Raw genomic sequence first — 27,163 nt, 5'->3', positions numbered from 1 at the left:
GAGGAATCACCATCCCTCACTTGTCCTCCAAAATCAGTGAGCATACTGCCCAACTGTGGGAAACCCTACCTTCCCCAGTCTAGACACTGGTACAGACCATAAACAACACAAGCACTCTTATGCCCTGTACACACGGTTGGACATTCTGACCACAAAATCTGTCAGATTTTTTCCGACGGATTTTGTCTGAAATTTGTCTTGCATACACACGGTTGCACAAAGTTGTCGGAAAATACAATCGATCTGAATGAGGTGACATCAAACACGTACATCGGGATTATAAAACGGACCAGTAGCTGATAGCTTTCGTCTCTTAGTTTATTCTGATTATGCGTGGCACTTTGTCTGTCGGAATTGTCTACACACGATCGAAATTTATGCGATTGGATTTTGTTGTTGGAAAATTTTAGATCCTGCTCTCAAACTTTGTGTGTCGGAAAATCCGACAGAAAAAGTCAGATAGAGCCCACACACAATCGGATTTTCTGACAACATAATCCGATTTGACTTTTTCCATCTGAATTTCTGACCGTGTGTACAGGGCATAACATTTAAGCAGCCACCACCTACAAATTGGCTTGTGGAGATCCTTGCTACAGACAAATCTAGTCAGTACACTCTGCACTCAAGCAGACTAGCAAACAGGCTCCAGTTATGAGTTATGGATCTGAAAGTAAAGTTAAAGTTCCAGCTTGATGGTCTTGTGTCTTTTTTCAACCTCTCCTACTATGTAGCTATGTAGCTGTTTTTGTGTAGAGACCAAACATGGATTTTCTACACCTACCAGAACCAGTAACACCATAAAAGAATCCAAATGTTATTACCAAACACACACACACACACACACACACACACACACACGCATTTTATCATAAAACTAGCATTTTTGATGTCAAAAACGTATTTTTTGAACCACCAGACATTTATAAATAGGGTTGCCACCTCAGCCCTTAAAAACCCAAACACATATGATTTACACAGGTTCTGAGGCTGATTTAATGCAGATAAGGCACCAAGTAAGTTTAATTACCACTTTAATCAGCCACAGAACCTGTGTAATTATTATGTGTTCGGTTTTAAAGGTATGAGGTGGCAACCCTATTTATAAAGGAATTTATGATTGTACACTGCACGGCATGGGAGGTATTAATTACCTTCTTCAGATTTTCTTAATATTGAACACTATCCAGTATCCAGTGTCCAGTGTGAAACTGATGCCTAAACAACCGTGAGAACATACAGATTAAACATTTGTCTTCTCCTTCATTAATGCATATTCTTGATTAACATTGGACACTCATCCTGTATATTTGAATTATCTTGGCTGGATCACAAAAAAATGTTTATGACAGTAGGCACAAATATGATGCGTTTTGGCTGTATCATGACTGTTGGTGCTTATATTTTGTTGTTATTTGTGCAAAAATATTGTCAAACTTATATACAACTACAGCTCATGTTAATGTATATGAACAAACCTGTTATTTTTTAATTTGTGGGATCGTATATCAGTGGCTACCGCTATTTTTTTTCTCCTACTCATTTCTAAATTAAGAGCACTCCAAAGTATGGCACCACCAATTTGTGTGCTAACTGTGCAGATAAACATGCATGCAATGCATTGGTATAAATATATATATATATATATATATATATATATATATATATATATATATATATATATATATACTAAAAAAACTGCCTATGCAGGTAAGAGACTTCTGAAGATAAAAACAAACTGTGCAGCTTTGACCAAAGTTGGGTAATTCCCTTGCTGTGGGTGTAGATCATTTATGTGATACCTTATGTAAGGCAATATGACACCTCCTCACGGCCTGTCGAATGCCCTCTGAAAAGCACTGTGCCTGTAAGAAGAGAGCCTGAGATTGATAAAATGGCATTTCTGCAGATCCTGACCTGGAGTGAAGAACAGGTGCATGTCTCCTGGAGTTTGCAGATGTTAACATGCAAAAAATTTGGCCAGATAACAGAGTGGCAGAAGAGCACCAGGACTTCTCCTAGGCAACACTTTCCCATCAGAACCAAGCTTCCCCACTGTAGCAATCAGTTCCTCAGGCTCTCTTTTCCCAGTTCTTGTAGCTCTCCACATGGGCATCTGTCAGCATGCCTCTCAGCTTCCTCAGTGAGTAAGACCACAGGCTCACAGATGGATGCAGCGGAGTCATCAAGGGTCAGATAGGGACAACCAAACATGTGGCCCTGGGAGCGCAATTTGCCGAGGTCTGGTCTACACAACCTACTCAATTTATATTCTTTGAGGAAGACCAATGAGATGCATATTTGTTGGTAAATCTAAAGGAAATTGTATAATCGGACTGTGAGTGTGTGCCCAGCTTTTAACCTACCTTGCTTCCCACAGTGATCTACAAGCTATTAGAGCATCTAGAGGTCAGATAAATGTAGTGGGTGCCTCACAGACTTCATAGGAGCTGGGCACTGCTAACTGACAGGGGTTAAAATGCCTGCCACTCCTAATTGACATTATATGACAAGTCATGACAGTACTGGCAATGACACTACTGGCACACAACCTCCAGCATTTTGATTTTCTTGTACGCCTGGCACTTCTTCCAATTCCTCTTTGCTCAGACGAGGTGTCCTGTATAGATTTTCTTGCGTGTAGTGAAAGGATCAAAGTATTTTTTTTCCCTGACAGGTGTTCCTGGATGAAACCTGACACTATGCCAGAACACAAAGTTAATGGGATTATTTTCTATTTGACTAAAGGCATTGCAAATGTCAACCTTGAGAACAGTGGTGTCCTTTTTGTTCCTGTCTTCAGGGGATAGGAATATACATTAGTAACTGATTTGTTATGTGTAATGTATCTTGAGTAACTGTGAAAATCAGTTAATATACACTGATAACAGCTTAAAGTAAACCTGTTTGAAGACATTTTGTGGAGGCAAACATTTTTTTTTGGTAAATTGAATAGTCATAAATGTGTGTGTACATGGGAAGAGCCACCTGACGACAGAATTATTGTTTTTCTGAAAAGTGGAGTTCTTGGTTACTGGGCTGATCTCCAGCCATTTTATCCAATAAAAGTGTGTGCCTTTATATGCCCCTTTGTTTTATTACTGTGTATTTGTTGTGCTCAACAACCAGCTAGTGAAGCACTCAGTCAGATAGTGCTGTCATATTGTACTTTCACATACATGCAGGCAGTGTTGCCAACTGTCAGTATTTTTACTGTCAGCCAGTAAAAAATGGGCACTTTTTCTCCTGTCAGTATATGCCAGTGACAGGAAAAGGTTGCCACTAAAAAATAGGGCGGTGACTGCTACAGTGCATTTGGGCAACACCGGCAGGGGGCAGGTCTAGTGGAGGCAGTGCCTGAGAGTGTCATGTGATGTCATGGTTCAAGGTAGCCAAGCGGAGTGGCCAGAGCCTCGTGTGAAGGTCTGCGGGAACCTGACGGGAGCAAGGCAAGCCGGGAGCGGGGCTGTCAGTGCTGTTTGGACTGAAGGGACCAACTGGCATGGAGAGAGACTGTCAATGTGACTCAGGAAGGGATGTGGTGTGTAAGTGAGGTGTCCTCATCATCTGTGCTGCTGCACACTAAATACTGAAGCTGAAAATAACTAGAGTAATTGAGTAGACACCACTACCTCAGTGATCTCCACTTGCTTCCAGGTCCTTTGCTAAGCTGCTGCACTTCTGCTTTCTAAACACAGGAGGTTGGGTACTCGGCACAGATACCATTCGCTTTGCATCTTTTGAATTAAAGCAAAGCGTTTTCTGATTGGACGAGGTGGAGACGTGGGGCTGGGACATCACGCTCTCCACTTTGTCTAATCAGAGAAGGCTTGCAGTAATTGAGGAAATGCAGAGCATTCTCGAATGGATTCCTATGCTGAGCAGCCAACTTCCTGTGTTCAGTTAGCAGAAGTGCAGCCGATTGACACAGGTCCATAAACAAGCAAAGATCACTGAAATGTCTATTTCAAGCTTTTCCAGCTTCCAAGGGCATAGGCCAGAAATGGTTTATAGCTAGTTACATTGGTTCAAGTTGGATATTTATAAAATATCTATGCCTGGAATTATTCTTTAACGTATTATTTAACTTTGACTATAAAGGTATCCTTTACAGTATTTATCCAAAGAGATAGATAGATAGATAGATAGATAGATAGATAGATAGATAGATAGATAGATAGATAGATAGATAGACAGTTTGTTCTATGATTCTCAAACATAATATAAATCATAAGAAATGTATTGTGTTTCTTACTGAAAGGAAGAAAAAAATAAAACATAAATTGTATGTTTGCCTTTTAAAGGGCATATAAGGTTAAGCTCTAGCGGTAAACAATCAGTAGAAGAAAATATGGACCAAAGCATATTTTTAAGGGCGGAATTGTTGTTCCCTTGCAGCATATTTGTGGTTTCTTTGCTTCAAAGCAGCTGCTATCGCCATATTGTAGAGTGGGATTCCAGACAGCTTCCGAGACGAGTTCAGCTGACTTTATCGCTGGTCATTAGTAGTGTATTTTTGCTCCAATTCCCAGGGAAACTCTATACATTTGGCAGCAGAAAGTGAGCTATATGACAAGGCCAAAAGAAACTCACAGCATTAAAATGCATTAAAATGTTACCCCAGCTTTCCAGCAATGAGATCTAATCTGGAATTGTGCTTAAGGTATCCAATTTAAGCTATATAAGAGATTTCTAAGATCTTATCGATGGTGTCTTCTTCATGCATAGTTGCCAACATTTGAGAGACATGCCTGGAGCCATATACCATTGTAATTAATACTCCAAAATGGTAATTCTATGGACAACAGTGATTTATGTTGTTCAATAATGTAATTTTCACCTACAGTATTCTTATTTATTGTTTTACTGTGACAAGCTGCTGATGGTTCTTCATCTCCTACTGGCCAGTGATATCATTTTCCTGCACTTCTTTCTTCTGCTCTTTCTGTGTAATGAGTGGGTGCTATGTGCATATCTGCTGGATGACATTCAGTACTGTTACATAAGCATGCCATGGATATCATCTATTGTTGATTTAAGTGTGTCTCAGTGTATTGACAGGATGTTGAAGTATAAGTATATGTTACTCCTTGTCCTCACTTTTTGAAGTATTCCTATATCTATAGTGCTCTTCTGCTACAGTTACAACATTGATAGTTCTCTGGTATCCTTTTCTGATCAGTTGTTCCTTTTTTTGGATCTGTTTGCTTTCTAAATACCATTGAGTGTCTGCATTCTGACCTGGCTTTTTGTTGTGTTCTTCAGTTACCTTCAGTCTTGACCTCTGGCTTAATGTAATTAAATATTACTCTGCCTTTTGATTTGATATTCAGCCTGGTCAGCTGTCAGTTGTCTCTATTTCAGTTCAAAGGTTGCAGCCAATTCAGTTCATATAATTTGGGGATCTAGTCAAGACTGGTTTTGCATTAGAATTTCTTGATAAGAGCCAAAGTCTTATTCTGTGGACAGGGGGTATCTACAGTTACCTATGACAATCATCCAATCAAGCTCGAAAGGCAGTTCTGAAGACACGCTTGAAGAACCACTTGGCTTCTGGTGATCCATTACAGTTCCTCCTACTATCTAAATTAGAGAAACCGCAAAAGAGATGCACTTTGTGTCCACCCTGCAACCCTAAAAGATCATAAGATGAGATTAGAAACGTATTTCATGCCATTTCTAGATAGTGCTTCCTGAGATTAAATTTCTACCTTGTTTCATTATAGATATAGCTTTGGTGCTAACTGTTAGGGCTCATTTACATTTGCTTTGGCTTCAACACACATTAACGGCTAGTTTACACTTGCTTCAAAACATGGCTTCGGGCATGCTTTGTTAAAGCTCTCTGAATGCCAGGCAAAGCTCCTGTCACTAAATAAAATGGTTAGCTTACAGTCCTGTTTACACCTTGCTTTTGCTTTGCTTTGGCTTTGTTCAAAAATGATACCCCATGTAGCTTTAGTGGTACTTCAAATTGTCTTCAAAGCCTCTGTAGAAGTCTATGGCAAAGTTCACTTGAAGCCCCACCAAAGCCTCATCGAAGCTCCAGGAAGCCTCACCAAAGCCCCACCAAAGACGCATCGTAGCCCCATCGAAGCTCCACCAAAGCCTTATTGAAGCCCCACCGAAGCCTTTTCGAAGCACCGAGCAAAATCAGGGTGTAAACAGAACTGTAAGTTAACCATTTTATTCAGTGACAGAGGCTTTGACTGGCATTCAGAGAGATTGAACAAAGCTTGTCTGAAGCCATGTTTTGAAGCAAGTGTAAACTGGATAAACTAGATAAATAGTGCAGAACAACTGTAATTTAAAAACTGTAATGTAAAAAAACACACATACAAAAATATGTATTCCTAAGGGCTAGTTTACACTTGCTTCAAAACATGGATTCAGACACGCTTTGTTAAAGCTCTCTGAATGCCAATCAAAGCTCCTGTCACAAAAAAAAATGGTTAGCTTACAGTCCTGTTTAAATTGATTAAAAAAACACAGCTTTCTTGTCAATCCTATCCAAGTTACATTTTACACCCCTTACCTAGTTGTCTCAGTCCATTGCTATATAAGAGAACAGTTGCACAGCACATCCTCAGCCCCAAAGACCTCCCTCTTTAGACTCAGTCTGTCCAGACGCCATGGGCTGCTGCTGACTTGGCACAATCCACCAGTAGCTTAGGGCCTCATATACACAGAGCTTAAAATGCCTCTTTTACAAGTGCTTGGCATTTTCTTTTGAGCCTCTAAAAGCACCACTGTGTGAGGCTCTGTGTCCAGCATATGAGCATTAATGCATTCCAATGGCCAGAATAAATGAATATTCTGGCCAATGGAATCCATTAATGCTGAAATGCTTGTTCTGCCTAAATGCATGTGCAATGTGTGGCTTTTATCATGTTTTTTAACCACTTCAGCCTCGGACCAATAAATACCTTAAGGACCAGAGGTGTTTTTGCAATTTCGCACTGCGCTGCTTTAACTGGTAATTGCGCGGTCATGCAATATTGCACCCAAACGAAATTTGCGTCCTTTTCTTCCCACAAATAGAGCTTTCTTTTGATGGTATTTGATTGCCTCTGCGATTTTTATTTTTTGCGATATAAATGGAAAAAGAGCGAAAATTTTGAAAAAAAATTATATTTTCTTCTTTTTGTTATAAGAAAAATCGAATAAACTAAATTTTAGTCATACATTGAGGGCAAAATTTATTCAGCCACATGTCTTTAGTAAAAAAAATGTCAATAAGCGTATATTTTTTGGTTTGCGCAAAATTTATAGCGTCTACAAACTAGAGTACATTTTCTGGAATTTACACAGCTTTTAATTTATGACTGCCTATCTCATTTCTTGAGGTGCTAAAATGGCAGGGCAGTACAAACCCCCCCCAAATGACCCCATTTTGGAAAGTAGACACCCCAAGGAAACTGCTGATGGGTATGTTGAGCCCATTGAATATTTATTTTTTTTGTCCTAAGGGATTGAATAATGACAAAAAAAAAAAAAAAGTACAAAAAGTTGTCACTAAATGATATATTGCTCACACATGCCATGGTTATATGTGGAATTGCACCCCAAAATATATTCCGCTACTTCTCCCGAGTACGGGGATACCACATGTGTGGGACTTTTTGGGAGTATAGTCGCGCACGGCATCCCGAAAACCAATCACCACCTTCAGGATTTCTAAGGGTGCAAATTTTTGATTTTACCCCTCACTACCTATCACAGTTTCGAAGGCCATAAAAAGCCAAAATAGCACAAAACCCCCCAAAATGACCCCATTTTGGAAAGTAGACACCCCAAGCTATTTACTGAGAGGCATGTTGAGTCCATGGAATATTTTATATTTTGCCACAAGTTGCGGGAATATTACAAACTTTTTTTTTTTTGCACAAAGTTGTCACTAAATGATATATTGCTCACACATGCTATGGGCATATGTGAAATGACACCCCAAAATACATTCTGCTGCTTCTCCTGAGTACAGGGATACCACATGTGTGGGACTTTTTGGGAGCCTAGCCGCGTACGGGACCCCGAAATCCAAGCACCGCCTTCAGGATTTCTAAGGGCATAATTTTTTTATTTTACTCCTCACTACCTATCACTACCTATCACAGTTTTGACGGCCATAAAATGCCAAGATGGCACAAAACCCCCCCAAATGACCCCATTTTGGAAAGTAGACACCCCAAGGAAACTGCTGATGGGTATGTTGAGCCCATTGAATATTTATTTTTTTTGTCCTAAGGGATTGAATAATGACAAAAAAAAAAAAAAAAAAAAAAAAGTACAAAAAGTTGTCACTAAATGATATATTGCTCACACATGCCATGGTTATATGTGGAATTGCACCCCAAAATATATTCCGCTACTTCTCCCGAGTACGGGGATACCACATGTGTGGGACTTTTTGGGAGTATAGTCGCGCACGGCATCCCGAAAACCAATCACCACCTTCAGGATTTCTAAGGGTGCAAATTTTTGATTTTACCCCTCACTACCTATCACAGTTTCGAAGGCCATAAAAAGCCAAAATAGCACAAAACCCCCCAAAATGACCCCATTTTGGAAAGTAGACACCCCAAGCTATTTACTGAGAGGCATGTTGAGTCCATGGAATATTTTATATTTTGCCACAAGTTGCGGGAATATTACAAACTTTTTTTTTTTTGCACAAAGTTGTCACTAAATGATATATTGCTCACACATGCTATGGGCATATGTGAAATGACACCCCAAAATAAATTCTGCTGCTTCTCCCGAGTACAGGGATACCACATGTGTGGGACTTTTTGGGAGCCTAGCCGCGTACGGGACCCCGAAATCCAAGCACCGCCTTCAGGATTTCTAAGGGCATAATTTTTTTATTTTACTCCTCACTACCTATCACTACCTATCACAGTTTTGACGGCCATAAAATGCCAAGATGGCACAAAACCCCCCCAAATGACCCCATTTTGGAAAGTAGACACCCCAAGGAAACTGCTGATGGGTATGTTGAGCCCATTGAATATTTATTTTTTTTGTCCTAAGGGATTGAATAATGACTAAAAAAAAAAAAAAAAAAAAAATGTACAAAAAGTTGTCACTAAATGATATATTGCTCACACATGCCATGGTTATATGTGGAATTGCACCCCAAAATATATTCCGCTACTTCTCCCGAGTACGGGGATACCACTTGTGTGGGACTTTTTGGGAGTATAGTCGCGCACGGCATCCCGAAAACCAATCACCACCTTCAGGATTTCTAAGGGTGCAAATTTTTGATTTTACCCCTCACTACCTATCACAGTTTCGAAGGCCATAAAAAGCCAAAATAGCACAAAACCCCCCAAAATGACCCCATTTTGGAAAGTAGACACCCCAAGCTATTTACTGAGAGGCATGTTGAGTCCATGGAATATTTTATATTTTGCCACAAGTTGCGGGAATATTACAAACTTTTTTTTTTTTGCACAAAGTTGTCACTAAATGATATATTGCTCACACATGCTATGGGCATATGTGAAATGACACCCCAAAATACATTCTGCTGCTTCTCCTGAGTACAGGGATACCACATGTGTGGGACTTTTTGGGAGCCTAGCCGCGTACGGGACCCCGAAATCCAAGCACCGCCTTCAGGATTTCTAAGGGCATAATTTTTTTATTTTACTCCTCACTACCTATCACTACCTATCACAGTTTTGACGGCCATAAAATGCCAAGATGGCACAAAACCCCCCCAAATGACCCCATTTTGGAAAGTAGACACCCCAAGGAAACTGCTGATGGGTATGTTGAGCCCATTGAATATTTATTTTTTTTGTCCTAAGGGATTGAATAATGACTAAAAAAAAAAAAAAAAAAAAAATGTACAAAAAGTTGTCACTAAATGATATATTGCTCACACATGCCATGGTTATATGTGGAATTGCACCCCAAAATATATTCCGCTACTTCTCCCGAGTACGGGGATACCACATGTGTGGGACTTTTTGGGAGTATAGTCGCGCACGGCATCCCGAAAACCAATCACCACCTTCAGGATTTCTAAGGGTGCAAATTTTTGATTTTACCCCTCACTACCTATCACAGTTTCGAAGGCCATAAAAAGCCAAAATAGCACAAAACCCCCCAAAATGACCCCATTTTGGAAAGTAGACACCCCAAGCTATTTACTGAGAGGCATGTTGAGTCCATGGAATATTTTATATTTTGCCACAAGTTGCGGGAATATTACAAACTTTTTTTTTTTTGCACAAAGTTGTCACTAAATGATATATTGCTCACACATGCTATGGTTATATGTGGAATTGCACCCCAAAATATATTCGGCTACTTCTCCCGAGTATGGGGATACCACATGTGTGGGACTTTTTGGGAGTCTAGTCGCGTACGGCACCCCGAAAACCAATCACCACCTTCAGGATTTCTAAGGGTGCAAAGGCCATAAAATGCCAAAATAGCACAAAATCCCCCCAAATTACCCCATTTTGGAAAGTAGACACCCCAAGCTATTTACTGAGAGTCATGTTGTCTGAACGAAAAAAAAGAGATTGATCGGTGGGTATGCCCACCATTAGATACCTCCCTTCATCCACCCACTTCTAATGATGGACATACATGCACCATTTATATATGCCGAAGCATGGGGGCATCCTCCCGCAAAAAAGTTATGCCGCGTACATACGTTCAAACTTTTCCATGGGCAAGCCCCCTGTCGGAATTTTGACCGTATGTACGCGGCATTAGGAGCAAAATCACTCCTCCACCCCTTATGCCCCCATGCTTCGGCATATATGCTCTTTTTTAACTGTGGTGGTGAAATCACCGCCTACAGCACTGGAGTCACGGCTTTATGTATCGTGGGAGCAAACGCTGTTGCTGTCAAGATAAATAAATCCGCGCTGCAGCTGAATGGCGTACCTGCTAAGCAAATTATGGTTAACGTTAAAACAAAGTAACATCCCAGTAAAACCTTACCATACCATACCTGCAAAGCAATTGCCAAAAAAAACAGTAAAAAATAAAACATTTTTTAACACAACCTGTGCCTAAAATATATATATGCCGAAGCATGGGGGCATCCTCCCGCAAAAAAGTTATGCCGCGTACATACGTTCAAACTTTTCCATGGGCAAGCCCCCTGTCGGAATTTTGACCGTATGTACGCGGCATTAGGAGCAAAATCACTCCTCCACCCCTTATGCCCCCATGCTTCGGCATATATGCTCTTTTTTAACTGTGGTGGTGAAATCACCGCCTACAGCACTGGAGTCACGGCTTTATGTATCGTGGGAGCAAACGCTGTTGCTGTCAAGATAAATAAATCCGCGCTGCAGCTGAATGGCGTACCTGCTAAGCAAATTATGGTTAACGTTAAAACAAAGTAACATCCCAGTAAAACCTTACCATACCATACCTGCAAAGCAATTGCCAAAAAAAACAGTAAAAAATAAAACATTTTTTAACACAACCTGTGCCTAAAATATATATATGCCGAAGCATGGGGGCATCCTCCCGCAAAAAAGTTATGCTGCGTACGTACGTTCAAACTTTTCCACGGGCAAGCCCTCCGTCGGAATTTTGACCGTATGTACGCGGCATTAGGAGCAAAATCGCTCCTCCACCCCTTATGCCCCCATGCTTCGGCATATATGCTCTTTTTTAACTGTGGTGGTGAAATCACCTCCTACAGCACTGGAGTCGCGGCTTTATGTATCGTGGGAGCAAACGCTGTTGCTGTCAAGATAAATAAATCCACGCTGCAGCTGAATGGCGTACCTGAAAACATGAAAAATGGTTAACAATAACACAGTAAACAGTAAAGTATAAAAAATTTGAGAGAAGAGAGAGAGAGAGAGAGAGAGAACAATAAAACGACAACTATTTTTGGTTTTTATATTTTATATTTTTTTTGGTTTTTTTATTTTACTTTTTTTTTTTTTTTTTTTTTTTTATACACTTTTTTTTGAACTGTAAACTGTAACTGTAACGGTTCGGGTCTCTCAAAATGCGATGGCATCTTGGGAGACCCTGTGTTAGTGTGCCTAGCCTGTGAAATGCTGTACCCTACGCTAATACTTCACTAGTGTGTGGTAGCGTTCAAAACACTCACCCTGACAAAGACCAGGCTGGCCAGGACAGCGTGGACAATAAGAACGGGTGTCACGCCTATATCCGCGCTTGCTACAGACACGACATCTTTTTTGGGGGGCTCGTTGGGTAGGGGTACTCGGGAGGACATAAGAATAATGCCTCTCATACAGCCGGCTTACTGCATTTGGTTGGGAATGGTGAGGTACAGAACCGTCTGGAAACAGAAGCTCTGTGACAACCTCTCTTTGGAAGAAAAGAAAGGTTAATGTTCCGCCTGAAGCTTTGTATAGCACAAAAGCATTCAGCAAAGCCAATTGAAATAAGTAAGCAGACACTTTTTTGTACCAGCGTCTGGTCTTACGGGAAGTTAGATACGGCGCTAACATCTGGTCATTGAGGTCCACCCCTCCCATATTTTTGTTATATTCGTGGACACAGAGGGGTTTCTCCACAATACCAGTCGCCGTAGAAATTTGGACCGTCGTGTCTGCATGAAGGGAGGTAAGAACGAAAACATTCTTATTATGCCTCCACTTCATAGCGAGCAAATTATTACACCGATAGCAGGCTCTCTCCCCCAGCCTAAGACGGGAATCTACAAGCCGCTGGGGAAAGCCCCGGCGATTAGGTCGCACGGTGCCACATGCTCCAATCTGATTATCAAATAAATGACTAAACAGTGGCACGCTGGTGTAATAGTTGTCCACGTACAAGTGGTACCCCTTTCCGAATAAGGGTGACACCAATTTCCACACTATCTTGCCAGCGCTTCCTATGTAATCAGGGCAGTTCTCCGGCTCTACGTAACTATCTTTACCCTCATAAACCATAAAGCTCCATGCATAGCCTGTGGCCCTGTCACAGCACTTATAGAGCTTGACCCCGTACCTGGTACGCTTGTTGGGAATGTACTGTTTGAATGACAAGCGACCAGTAAACTTAACCAGGGACTCATCAACGCAGACAACTTTTTGGGGAATAAACAAGTCTGCAAAACGTTGGTTGAAGTGGTTTATGAGGGGCCGAATTTTGTAGAGCCGATCGTATTCAGGGTCTCCACGTGGACGACAAAGTTCATTGTCACTGAAGTGCAAGAACCGCAAGATCTGCTCGTATCGTGCCCTGGGCATGGAGTTAGAGAACAGGGGCATGTGGTCAGCCGGATGCGTGGACCAATAAGCCCGCATCCGCATAAATTTGTGTGTGCCCATGTTGAGGGAAAGGCCCAGAAACGACTTAAATTCGGAAACCGTAACTGGTTTCCAATCTCTGGCAAGAGACGGCAACTGGGGATTAGCGGCGATGCGTTGACCAGCATATAAATTGGTTTGGTCCACAATAGATCTATAGAGATCTTCCGTGAGATACAGAGAATAAAAATCGAGTGGCGTAAAATCATCTGTATCCACCTGAATACCGGGTTGGGCAGTGAATGGGGGAAGTACGGGTTCTGCAGAAGTGGTGGGCACCCAATTGGGATAGGCGAATTCTGCAGGAAGGGCACTATGGGTACGACGGGCCTGTCTTTGTCTTCTTCTTCTTGGTGGCAGCGGGACACTACTTGTGCTTGCCACCTCGCCAGCTTGAACTGCACTTATGGGACTCGCCACGTCACCACGTGATACTGCAGTGCTGGATGTACGCCCAGGGTGTACTAGGCCGCTGGTGCTTGCCAGTTCACCAAAAGGATGAGCGGCGCTAGTACTGGCTCTATACTCCATACGAGGGACTTCCGGTTCCTGCACCTCAACAACATCAGAAAATCGGGGCCGGGTACGCCTGACAATAGCAGGGACCTCTTCTTCGTCGTCAGAGCTATCTGACATGGAGGCGCTGTCCTCTACAGGTTCGTATTCTGAGCCTGATTCTGACAGATCAGTGTCTTCCTCTTCACTATCTGTCATGCTCAGAAACGTGTAGGCCTCTTCACTAGTGTACCTTCGCTTTGCCATTTTGGGCTCTAAATTTAGGGGTACAGTAGTGAGACTCACAGGTAAAAAAGCACCTAGCCTGTCAGCGACTGTATAAAACGCTACCAAAAAAAACTGTTAGCGATCGCAGGGATCAGGCCTGACTCTGCGAACGCTGCAGTTATGTGTGTTGTGTTTTGTAAGTGACAGTGATCGATCGATACTGCACTTGGGTGGGCTGGGCTGGGCTGGGCTGGGCAGAGGGGCAAAACGCAGGTGCTAGCAGGTATCTGGGCTGATCCTGCTAACAATGCGTTTTTTTAGAACCCTAAATTGCTGGGCACGCTAGTATAGATCTGATCAGATCAGATATTGATCTGTTCGGATACTATACCACTAAGGGAGGTGTATGCTTTGCGCGTGGGTGTTAGCGGTGCTGGCACTAACCTAGCACTGCCTGGGGCGACGCAGACCCTTTCTGACCCTAAAACCAAATTTATATCACCCGCCGGGTGATCAGGGGGTTAAACCTTTATTAGGTAATAAATGGCGGGTGCCCTGATGCTATAAAAAGCGAACTACCAAACCAGCGTCACCCGTAACACTTATACGGTGATCACTGGTGAAAGGGTTAACTAAGGGCAATCAGGGGTTAAAACCTTTATTGGGTATTTATATGGGGGTACCTGAAGCTTTATAAAAAGCTGACGGGGAACCTAAATAACTAAATAACTAACTGGCTAACCAGCGTCACCAGTGACACTTATGCAGCGATCGCTGGTGAAAGGGTTAACTCTAGGGGCAATCAAAGGGTTAAAACCTTTATTAGGTTATATATCGGGGTACCTAACGGTATAAAAACCTGGCGTTGAACCTAAAAAAAAACTAGCTTCCTAGCGGGACCAGTGACACTATTGCAGCGATCAGAAAAACGATCGCTTAGTGACACTGGTAAAAGAGGGTGAAAGGGTTAACTGGGAGGGCAATCAAAGGGTTAAACCTTTATTAGGGGGGGGTAGGGGGCTACCCTGGACCTAAAGGGGCCTAACACTAGCTGCCCTGACACTTTTTACAGTCACAACTGACACTAAATGTAGTGATCAATAAATAAATGAACACTGCATTAGTGACACTGTGACTGGGGGGGGGGCGGGGGGCCGATCGGGGGGGTGATCGGGGGGTGACTGGGGTGAAATGTGTGCCTGTGTGTACCTATGTGTCAGTGGACTGTTGGTGCACTTACTTGCGTCTTCACTCCTCGCTGTCCGGTTCAAAAAGACCGCCACGAGGAGTGTGACATCACTTCCTCCTCCTGTGTTTACATTTTCACAGGGGAGGAAGTTCGTCACTGGCCAGGAGCGATCGAGAGGGGATGGGCGGAAACCAACGGCCATCCCCTCATCGCCGATCGCTCCGGCACCGAAAGGGACCGCCGTATCTAGCGGGAGGGGGTCCGATCGGACCCCCCACCCGCTAGAAGGCAATCACGTACATTTACGTGATTCTGCCTGCCTGTGCCATTGTGTTGACGTACATTGGCAATACGGCGGTCCCGAAGTGGTTAAGCAGCTTTTCTCCTGCCAGGAGTTGTGGCGTTCAGAAGGACTAAACGGATGGCCTGTGTACATTAGGCCTGATTCTTCAATGAGACACAGAAGTTGAATCCAATGCAGTACAGAGGATGTTTTTTTCCAGTCTATTGAAACCTAAGACAATTGAATTGATTTATTCAAAAACTGGACAGTGCAAAATCTGGTGCAGATCTGCATAGTAAACCAATTAGCTTCCAGTTTTTTTTCAAAGCTTAACCACTTCCCGACCAGCGCACGACGATGTACGTCGACAGAATGGCACGGGCAGGCATATTGGCATACAGGTACGTCCAATATTCAATGCCGCCCTGCCATCGGGAGCGCGCCGCCGGCAGCACGCTCCCGCGCTGGTCGGGACCCCCGTGAGTCTGGTCGCGGGACCCGCGGACTCGATCGCCGCGGGCATCCCCGCGATCGTCTCACGGAGCGGCCGAATGGAGGAAATGCCGAGTAAACAGCATTTCTCCATTCTGCCTAGCAACTAGTGATGCTGATCTCTGCTCTATGTGATTGGAGCAGAGATCAGTGTTCACTAAATGAAAGCCCAACCCCCCCACAGTTAGTAACACACCCCTAGGAACACTTAACCCCTACACTGCCACCCACTGGTTAACCCCTTCACTGCCAGTGTCATTTACACAGGAATCACTGCATTTATATAGCAGTGATTACTGTATAAATGACAATGGTCCAAAAAATGTGTCAAAAATGTCCGATGGGTCCCCCACAATGTCGCAGTCACAATAAAAATCGCTGATCGCCGCCATTACTAGTAAAAAAAAAAAAATAAAAAAATTATTAATAAAAATGCTATAAAACTATCCCTATTTTGTAAACGCTATAACTTTTGCGCAAACCAATCAATAATCGCTTATTGCGATTTTTTTTACCAAAAATATGTAGAAGAATACATATCGGCCTAAACTGAGGGAAAAAAATGTTTTTTTATATATTTTTGGGGGATATTTATTATAACAAAAAGTAAAAAATAATGCGTTTTTTTCAAAATTGTCGCTCTATTTTTGTTTATAGCACAAAAAATAAAAACCGCAGGGGTGATCAAATACCACCAAAAGAAAGCTCTATTTGTGGGAAAAAAAGGACGTCAATTTTGTTTGGGAGCCACGTCGCACGACCCCGCAATTGTCAGTTAAAGCGATGCAGTGCCGAATCGCAAAAAGTGGTCTGGTCTTTGACCAGCAAATTGGTCCGGTCTGAAAGTGGTTAATTGAACAAGCTGGAGTTAGAAGTTGCTACCATGCACAGCTGCACCAGATTTTGCACTAGTCTAGTGACTAATGACTTTTCTGAACACTGTCTCTGGGATGTACTAACACTAACTAAGGGAACATAGAAGAAAATGGGGGGGGGGGGGGGGGGGGGGTCTAGAGAGGAATTAACTAACTAGCACTAAACAAGAAAGGAGGACAAAGGGAGAAACCAAATCACATAGTAAACAAGTTGCAGTGCCCAAAAACCTCCATTAGATGTCAGCATACTACAGAACAAGCTATATCTGTCACCATTTGTTATTTTAGGATATATATATATATAAGTTTTAACCTAAGCCATCTAAACATCTGGCCTTACTATAAAAAGCTCAGTGTCTATAATTTAAAAAGCTGTCTGTTAAATCTGCATGTGCGCTATATCACCAAAAGTGTTGGGACACCTGCCTTTACACGCACATGAACTTTAATGGCATCCTAGTCTTAGCCTGTAGGGTTCAATATTGAGTTGGCCTACCCTTTGTAGTTATAACAGTTTCAACTCTTCTGGGAAGGCGTCCACAAGGTTTAGGAGTGTGTCTATAGGAATGTTTGACGATTCTTCCAGATTTGTGAGGTCAGGCACTGAGGTTGGACAAGATGACCTGGCTTGCAGTCTCCGCTCTAATTCATCCCAAAGGTGTTATATTGAGGTAAGGTCAGGACTCAGGACTGTGCAGGCCAGTCAAGTTTCTCCACCCCAAACTCATTTATCCATGTCTTTATGGACCTTGCTTTGTGTACTGGTGCACAGTCATGTTGGAACAGGAAGGGGCCGTCCCCAAACTGTTCCCACAAAGTTGGGAACATGAAATTGTCCAAAATGTCTTGGTATGCTGACGCCTTAAGAGTTCCCTTCACTGGAACTAAGAGGCCAAGACCAAACCCTGAAAAACAACCCTAAACCATAATTCCTCCTCCACCAAATGATTTGGACCAGTGCACAAAGCAAGGTTCAGAGTCCTGACATCAACCTGATAGAACACCTTTGGGATGAATTAGAGTGGAGACTGCGAGCCAGGCCTTCTCATCCAACATCAGTGCCTGACCTCACAAATGCGCTTCTGGAAGAACGGTCAAAAATTCCCATAGACACAATCCTCCTCTCCTCCTTTCATCCCAACTGATGTCAGCGGAGGAATCTTGGCCGTGCCCACTGCAGCTGTCAGACCGGGAGAGGAGAGAGCTGGCCAGTCATGTGAGCGCCAATCGATTCTCTGAAATCAGGTATAGCAGACTTTTTATTTTATAAAACACAGAGACATGAGCACCTATCATTAGAAAACACACAGGATTATATGAAGTTAAATGAGTGGGATAACAACCACTTTAAGTGTTCCTGTAATTTAATACTGCTTGTTAGGTGTTTTTGTTGCAGTCAGATTGACATGATAATGAACTTATGTTCTTTCTAGTCCTGATGAGGGGGACACGTTTCTTGTTCTGTCCCTTTAATTGAATAAAGTTGTATCTGAACCTCTTAAGCCGCGTACACACGGGCGGACTGTATGGCCTACTTAGTCCGTCATACAATCCGACGGACAGTCCGTCATACTTTCGAATGAACGGACTTGACCACACACACCACTTTTTGAGCGGACTAATACGGCGTACTAAGTCCGCCATACTATCCGCCCTACTTTTGAAATGAACGGACTCGCCCACACACGCGGAGGAAAGTCCGCTCATTTCGAGCGCGTCTCCAGGTAGGCGGGGCCCGCGAAGGAGACGTCGCCTGGTATGGACTTAAAGGGAAACCCCAACGCCGAAAAAAATCGGCGTGGGGGTCCCCCCCAAGTCCACAACAGACCCTTGTCCGAGCACGCTACCCGGCCGGCCAGGAAAGGGGGGCGAGTGAGCGCCCCCCCTCCTAAACCGTACCAGGCCACGTGCCCTCAACATGGGGGGGTGCCTTGGGGAAGGGGGGGCCGGGTGGCCCCCCCACCCCAAAGCACCTTGTCCCCGTGTTGATGAGGACAAGGGCCTCTTCCCGACAACCCTGGCCGTTGGTTGTCGGGGTCTGCGGGCGGGGGGCTTATCGGAATCCGGGAGCCCCCTTTAATAAGGGGGCCCCCGGATACCGGCCCCCCACCCTATGTGAATGAGTATGGGGTACAATGTACCCCTACCCATTCACCTGTAAAATAAAAGTACAAAAAAAAACACAACACACGAGATAAAATACTTTATTGCACAGCTCCGGGGGTCTTCCGTCTTCGGGGGTCTTCTCGCCGGACTCCTCCGCTATCTTCTTGTAGCTCTTTTGCTAGAAGAAGAAAGGAAGGCGGCGGCGACAGAAGACCGGGCCACCGCCTGTAAAAGAGCTATAAGAAGGCGCGGTGGCCCGGCAGAAGAACCGAAGAGGGGGCCAAGACCCCCGTAGTCGGGAGAAGAGGCCAGCGGCGAGGAAGAAAGCGGGACTCCTCCGCTAGCAAAAGAGCTACAAGAAGATAGCGGAGGAGTCCGGCGAGAAGACCCCCGAAGACGGAAGACCCCCGGAGCTGTGCAATAAAGTATTTTATCTCGTGTGTTGTGTTTTTTTTTGTACTTTTATTTTACAGGTGAATGGGTAGGGGTACATTGTACCTCATACTCATTCACATAGGGTGGGGGGCCGGTATCCGGGGGCCCCCTTATTAAAGGGGGCTCCCGGATTCCGATAAGCCCCCCGCCCGCAGACCCCGACAACCAACGGCCAGGGTTGTCGGGAAGAGGCCCTTGTCCTCATCAACATGGGGACAAGGTGCTTTGGGGTGGGGGGGCCGGGCGGCCCCCCCTTCCCCAAGGCACCCCCCCATGTTGAGGGCACGCGGCCTGGTACGGCTCAGGAGGGGGGGGGCGCTCGCTCGCCCCCCTTTCCTGGCCGGCCGGGTAGCGTGCTCGGACAAGGGTCTGTTGTGGACTTGGGGGGGACCCCCACGCCGATTTTTTTCGGCGTTGGGGTTCCCCTTTAAGTCCATACCAGGCGGCGGGGCCAGTGACGTCTCCTTCGCGGGCCCCGCCTACCTGGATACCCGCTCGAAATGAGCAGACTTTTCTCCGGGCGGGAAAAGTCCGCTCATTTCAAAAGTACGGCGGACTGGCATACACACGGGCGGATTGTCCGCCGAAATGCGAGTACGACAGACAGTATTTCGAAAAATCCAAAATACTTAGTACGCCGGACTGCACGCTGAAAAAGTCCGCTGAAGCCCACACACGAGCGGACTGTCTGCTGAAATGTGTTTCGGCGGACTAAGTAGGCCATACCGTCCGCCCGTGTGTACGCGGCATCAGTAGTGGTGTGGCGCTTATATTTCAACCCTTCTAACAATTAAAACCTTACCTGGTTCTGTCCCTTTACCACTCTGTCCAAAAATGTTTGGCCTGGAGTTGGGTTTTAAAGTGTATCTAAAGCCAGATTTTTTTTTCTTCTTAGTTCTAGGTACAGTGGTGAAGGATTAGAACTCTTTTCAGTTTTTTTCATTCCTGCCGATTGCCTCTTGGGGGATCAGGAAGGAATTTTTTTCCCCTGCTGTAGCAAATTGGAGCATGCTCTGCTGGGGTTTTTTTTGTCGCCTTCCTCTGGATCAATTGTGGGCATAAAATTGGGTATTTGGATTGTACAATTATTTTTTTATTTTATGTATTTGTTTTTAAGTTTGAACTGGATGGACTTGTGTCTTTTCAACCTGACTAACTATGTAACTATATGCCTGTGTCTTTGATGGGAACATTTAGGCCGGGTTCACACTATAACCCGCTGTGGATAGCACAGGAGCGATGTGCGTCCCTGTTCCCCATTTCAGGGCCGATTCTATGCCTGAATTCGGCCCTGAAACTGAGCCAAAGACGCACAGTGTTTTTGTGCAGTGTGCTCTGCAGCCACAACAGAGATATGTGAATCGGCTCCATAGGGAGCCAGTCACATTCTCCTGCTATGTGACTTGGATGCAGGGAAACCCGCATCTAATTCGCATAGGTGTGAACAGAGCCTAACTCCCGCTTTGGGAGCATTATGGTGACTGGATGGAGCTGACAATCATAGGAAATCATTGTATTAGGAAAAATATTGTCAGAATAAGTCGGGCTGGGTGAATGCAATTTTTTTTTTATAAATAGACCCCTAAAGGTTGCCATACATAAAAATTCAACTGATTCAGCAGGGACCAGCTGAATTTCAATGAATGTATGGGCAGACCAGTTATGCAGAAGTCCATCTACGATTGAATTCTGTACAACCGGCCTGTCAGATTTTTCCCAATCGATCAGTGCCTCTGGCTAGAGAAGGCGTGTCATCAGTGTGTTCTTAAGGCAGGGAAGATATCCATTCTACACAACTTATGCAGCGTTTTAAACACTGTACATTAACGTAAGTCCCTGCTCTCAAGGAGCTTAAACTCTAAAGGTTCTTATATTACATGCATGAGAGGTCAGGGTCCTTCCCTCCAAGGCCCATGGTGGAAAACCAGAGCCTGGTTGACCTTTGTGACTACTGGTGTCAGTCATTTTTATTTTTGTTATTTTATTTTTTTAAATAATTTTTTACCATTTTATTATTATTATTATTTTAGGTGCCCCATTGCGGGGGCTGGGTGAGATATCAGGGGAGCACACAAGGGGCCAGGAGTAGAAGGAAGAAGAGTACGTTGGATAGGAGGGGCGGCATTTAGAGGAGCTCCATTTTCTTCATGTAGCTGCTCAATGCTTGTGGAAGGGAGAAGAGGAGAAGCAGGCTTTCAGCAATTGCAAGAGGAAAATGGAGGGAATTGGATCCTCTCTATGCTGCCCCCTCCTATCCAGATGTACAGGGGAGCCACATGGGCCCCCTGGAGCATAGGACCGGGCCGCAATGGCAACCCCTGTAGTTACTCTCATGTATTAGGATCAATTAACACTTCTCCCTAGCAACACTAGGGTCGCTGGTTCGAATTCCAACCATGACACTACCTCCCTGCAGTTTGCATGTTTTCCCTGTGCCTGTGGGGGTTTCCTCCCACACTCCAAAGACATGCTGGTAGGTTAATTGGCTCCTGTTTCAATTGGCCGTAGTACAGTTCTGTGAAAAAGTATTTACCCCTTCCTAATTTATTTTTTTGCATATTTCTCACACTTAAATAATTCAGATCATAAAACAAATTTTAATTTTACACAAAGAGAACCTCTGGGGGAATCTAGGATGGAAAAGGACCTGGGGGTCCTAGTAGATGATAGGCTCAGCATGCAATGCCTAGCTGCTGCTAAGAAAGCAAACTGAATATTGGCATGCATTAAAAAGGGGATCAACTCCAGAGATAAAACGATAATTCTCCCACTCTACAAGACTCTGGTCTGGCGGCACCTAGAGTATGCTGTCCAGTTGTGGGTACCAGTCCTCAGGAAGGATGTACTGGAAATGGAGCGAGTGCAAAGAAGGGCAACAAAGCTAATAAAGGGTCAGGAGGATATTAGTTATGAGGAAAGGTTACGAACACTGAACTTATTCTCTCTGGAGAAGAGATGCTTGAGAGGGGATATGATTTCAATATACAAATACCATACTGGTGACCCCACAATAGGGTTAAACTTTTTCGCAGAAGGGAGTTTAACAAGACTCGTGGCCACTCATTAAAATTAGAAGAAAAGAGGTTTAACCTTAAACCATGTAGAGGGTTCTTTACTGTAACAGCGGCAAGGATGTGGAATTCCCTTCCACAGGTGGTGGTCTCAGCAGGGGGCATTGATAGTTTCAAGAAACTATTAGATAAGCACCTGAACGACCGCAACATACAGGGATATACAATGTAATATTGACATATAATCACACACATAGGTTGGACTTGATGGACTTGTGTCTTTTTTCAACCTCACCAACTATGTAACTAAGATAATTCAAATAAATCCAAGATGTCGTTTTTAAATAATTATTTCATTTATTTAAGGCAAAAAAGCTGTTCAAACCGTCCTGGCCCCATGTGAAAAAGTAATTGCCACCTCCCATGCTGAATCATGAATAAACTGTGATTTTGGACAGCTGAGTTAAATTTCACTTGCCACACCCAGGCCTGATTACTGCCAGACCTGTTGAGACAAGAAATCACATAAATAGAAGCTGTCTGACAAAGTGAAGCATGCTATCAGATCACAAAAAGCCACACATCATGCCACAATCTAAAAAAATTCAAGAACAGATTGGAAAACTATGAAACTATGAAACTATAAACTGCAGGCCTCACTTACCTCAGGTAAGATCAGTGTTCATGATCAGTGTTCATGATCAGTGTTCATGATTCAACAATAAGAAAGAGACTGGGCAAAAATGGCATCCATGGGAGAGTTCCAAGGCCAAAGCCACTGCTGGCCAAAAAGAACACAAAGGCCATCTCACCTTACCAAAAAACATCATGGTTATCCCCAAGACTTTTAGGCACATATCCTGTGGACTGATAGAAAAAAAAATAACTTTTTGGAAGGTGTGCATCCCCTTACATCTGGCATAAAACGAATACAGTATTTGATAACAAGAACATCATACCAACAGTCAGACATGGTGGTGGTAGTGTGATGGTCTGGGGCGGCTTTACAGCTTCAGGACCTGGAAGACTTACCATAAATGATGGAACCATGAATTCTGAACTCTACCAGAAAATCCTAAAGGAGAATGTCCGGCCATCAGTTTGTGACCTCAAGCTCAAGTGCACAGCAAGTCCACCTCCAAATGGTTCGAACAAAGCAAAATTTAGGTTTTGGAGTGGCCTAGTCAAAGTCCGTAATCCAACTATGCTGTATCATGACCTTACACAAGCCGTTCATGCTGGAAAACCCTCCAATGTGGCTGAATTAAAACAAATCTGCAAAGAAGAGTGTGCCAAAATTGCTCCACAGCAATGTGAAATACTCATTGCTAGTTATCACAAACGCTTGATTGCAGTTGTTGACGCCAAGGGTGACACAACCAGTTATTAGTTTTAGGGGGCAATTACTTTTTCACATAAAGCCAGGCAGGTTTGGACAGCTTTTTTGCCTTAATAAATGAAACTGAATTTAAAAACTGCACTTTGTATTTACTCGGGTCATCTTTGTGTAATAATAAAATTAGTTTGATCTGAGTCATTTAAGTGTGACAAATATGCAAAAAAATAAAAAATCAGAAAGGGGGAAAATACATTTTCACAGCATTGTATGTGTATGTAAGAATGTGTGTTAGGGACCTTAGATTTTTAATGAATTAATGAAATATTTGTATAGCGCACAATGCGAACTGAATCGCCTCTAGGCACTGTAAGATTGTAAGCTCTTTGAGGGCAGGGACTGATGTGAATGTATAATATACAGTGCCTTGCGAAAGTATTCGGCCCCCTTGAACTTTTCAACCTTTTGCCACTTTTCAGGCTTCAAACATAAAGATATAAAATTTAAATTTTTTGTGAAGAATCACCAACAAGTGGGACACAATTGTGAAGTGGAACGAAATATATTGAATATTTTAAACTTTTTTTAGCAAATAAAAAAACTGAAAAGTGGTGCGTGCAAAATTATTCGGCCCCTTTACTTTCAGTGCAGAAAACTCACTCCAGAAGTTCAGCGAGGATCTCTGAATGATCCAATGTTGTCCTAAATGACTGATGGTGATAAATAGAATCCACCTGTGTGTAATCAAGTCTCTGTATAAATGCATCTGCTCTGTGATAGTCTCAGGGTTCTGTTGAAAGCGCAGAGAGCATCATGAAGACCAAGGAACACACCAGGCAGGTCCGTAATACTGTTGTGGAGAAGTTTAAAGCCGGATTTGGATACAAAAAGATTTCCCAAGCTTTAAACATCCCAAGGAGCACTGTGCAAGCGATCATTTTGAAATGGAAGGAGTATCAGACCACTGCAAATCTACCAAGACCTGGCCGTCCCTCTAAACGTTCAGCTCAGACAAGGAGAAGACTGATCAGAGATGCAGCCAAGAGGCCCATGATCACTCTGGATGAACTGCAGAGAACTACAGCTGAGGTGGGAGAGTTTGTCCATAGGACAACAATCAGTCGTACACTGCACAAATCTGGCCTTTATGGAAGAGTGGCAAGAAGAAAGCCATTTCTCAAAGATATCCATAAAAAGTCTTGTCTAAAGTTTGCCACAAGCCACCTGGGAGACACACCAAACATGTGGAAGAAGGTGCTCTGGTCAGATGAAACCAAAATCGAACTTTTTGCCCACAATGCAAAACGATATGTTTGGCGTAAAAGCAACACAACTCATCACCCTCAACACATCATCCCCACTGTCAAACATGGTGGTGGCAGCATCATGGTTTGGGCCTGCTTTTCTTCAGCAGGGACAGGGAAGATGGTTAAAATTGAGGGGAAGATGGATGCAGCCAAATACAGGACCATTCTGGATGAAAACCTGTTGGAGTCTGCAAAAGACCTGAAACTGGGACGGAGATTTATCTTCCAACAAGACAATGATCCCAAACATACAGCAAAATCTACAAAGGAATGGTTCACAAATAAACGTATCCAGGTGTTAGAATGGCCAAGTCAAAGTCCAGACCTGAATCCAATCGAGAATCTGTGGTAAGAGCTGAAAACTGCTGTTCACAAACGCTCTCCATCCAACCTCACTGAGCTCGAGCTGTTTTGCAAGGAAGAATGGGCAAGAATTTCAGTCTCTCGATGTGCAAAACTGATAGAGACATACCCCAAGCGACTTGCAGCTGTAATCGCAGCAAAAGGTGGCTCTGCAAAGTATTAACGAAAGGGGGCCAAATAATTTTGCACGCCCCACTTTTCATTTTTTTTATTAGTTAAAAAAGTTTCAAAAATCCAATAGATTTCGTTCCACTTCACAATTGTGTCCCACTTGTTGGTGATTCTTCACAAAAAATAAAAATTTTATATCTTTATGTTTGAAGCCTGAAATGTGGCAAAAGGTTGAAAAGTTCAAGGGGGCCGAATACTTTCGCAAGACACTGTATATGTAAAGCGCTGTGTAAATTGACTGGCACTATATAAGTACCTGTAATAATAAATAAATAATAATAATTAGAAGTGGTGGCAATGTTTTCAGAGGACTCCCATGCAGAGGAAACCCATACAGGAAACCCACGCATGTAAAACAGGAACATCTCTACAAGCATGTCCCTCCACCTCTCATATCTTTTTTAAATAATCCAGGCTAGATAAATGGTCAGGCCATGTAGTCTTCGGACTATGCTTAAAGGATTTCAGGAGTTGGTGCTGATTAGCTAAAACAGAAATCTGTATCAAGGTGGGGAGATTTTTCTTCACCCCTTTGATCAGCATATAACTCAAACCAAGTAAATAGAATATAACAAAAAAATCAATTAAGTTTCTAGGTGGTGTTCAGACTTTGTTCAAAAACTTTCTATTGTACATGTATAATGGATTAAGTCTCAGCAGAAGGAAGGAAGTGACCGCCAAAAACTGTAGGAACTGATTTTTTTTCTTCTTGTTAGACACTCCAGTTTGATGTTCTGAGAAGGATAAGTGGCCACACATGTAACTGGCTGCACATAGCAACCTTACAAGACGTATTTGTTTCCTCGGATGTTGTGGATATGCAGACTTCATAAAGTGCAGAATGTTGTAAATACTATTTTAGATGCAAACGGCACTTGGTGTTCTGTAATTATTCCAGGAACTGGTCATTTCCAGGTTCTACAATTGGGGAGAAAAAACAAACAGTGTGGGCAGCAGATTCCGGATCAGTACGCCTTGCACTGTGAAAAGTGCTATTCTGCAGCACAGGCCAGTGTTTATTATGATGGATGCAAACAACGATACTACACTGTGTGTGCAGGCTGAGAAAATACCATTGCAGCTATGGGGAGCAGGTTTGTTCATAGGGCAGCTGCTGAGCTGAATCGTCCTCTTTGTTATGGGAGAATTGGGAGACTCCACAGAGCACTCAGGAGCTGGTTACTTTGGAAGGAATTGCGTGTTTTTTTTTTTTTCTTTTCATTTATATCAGAAAAAAATGTGCAAATTACATGTGTTTTAAGAAGATAAGGTTACAGTAAAGCACTGTTCTAATAGAAAATGTATGACAGCCAAGTTCAGACATTGTCTGATTGGCAGTCACAGGCAAATTCCTGAGCTGATATACAGCAAGGTCCTCTGTTCATTTTATGTTTATGTCAACTATTGTTATTTTACTGCAACTCATCTGTATGCATGCTAGTTCTTTAGTTGTGAACATTTGCCAAGGCCTCTGTAGTCTTTTTTTTTTAAGTTTTTTATGTTTATTATTATTATTGCTTGTTAGTTAGACATTCAATAGGTTTGCTTGAAAACATGGGTTTTCAGGTATTGCCTAAAGGTAGATAGAGTAGAAGATAACT

General features: G+C 43.2%; 2 protein-coding genes across 2 annotated transcripts in view; one reads left to right on the top strand and one right to left on the bottom strand.

The window, feature by feature from the left end:
- Positions 1-27,163, top strand: part of ATP8A2 (ATPase phospholipid transporting 8A2) — a 1,022,388-nt gene that overhangs the window by 805,199 nt on the left and 190,026 nt on the right. The gene's annotated exons all lie outside the window — the stretch shown is intronic.
- LOC143981486 (endogenous retrovirus group V member 2 Env polyprotein-like) overlaps positions 5,504-27,163 on the bottom strand; it is a 41,025-nt gene continuing 19,365 nt past the window's right edge. The window contains exon 3 of the mRNA XM_077479356.1: positions 5,504-5,634. Coding sequence (XP_077335482.1) covers positions 5,504-5,634 — 131 coding nt within the window. The remainder of the gene's footprint in view (positions 5,635-27,163) is intronic.

This window comes from Lithobates pipiens, unplaced genomic scaffold (assembly GCF_037356315.1).
Source record: "Lithobates pipiens isolate NorthernLeopardFrog02 unplaced genomic scaffold, aLitPip1_a1.2 Scaffold_16, whole genome shotgun sequence".
NCBI lineage: Eukaryota > Metazoa > Chordata > Amphibia > Anura > Ranidae > Lithobates > Lithobates pipiens.
This window is presented reverse-complemented; position numbering and strand designations above follow the sequence as displayed.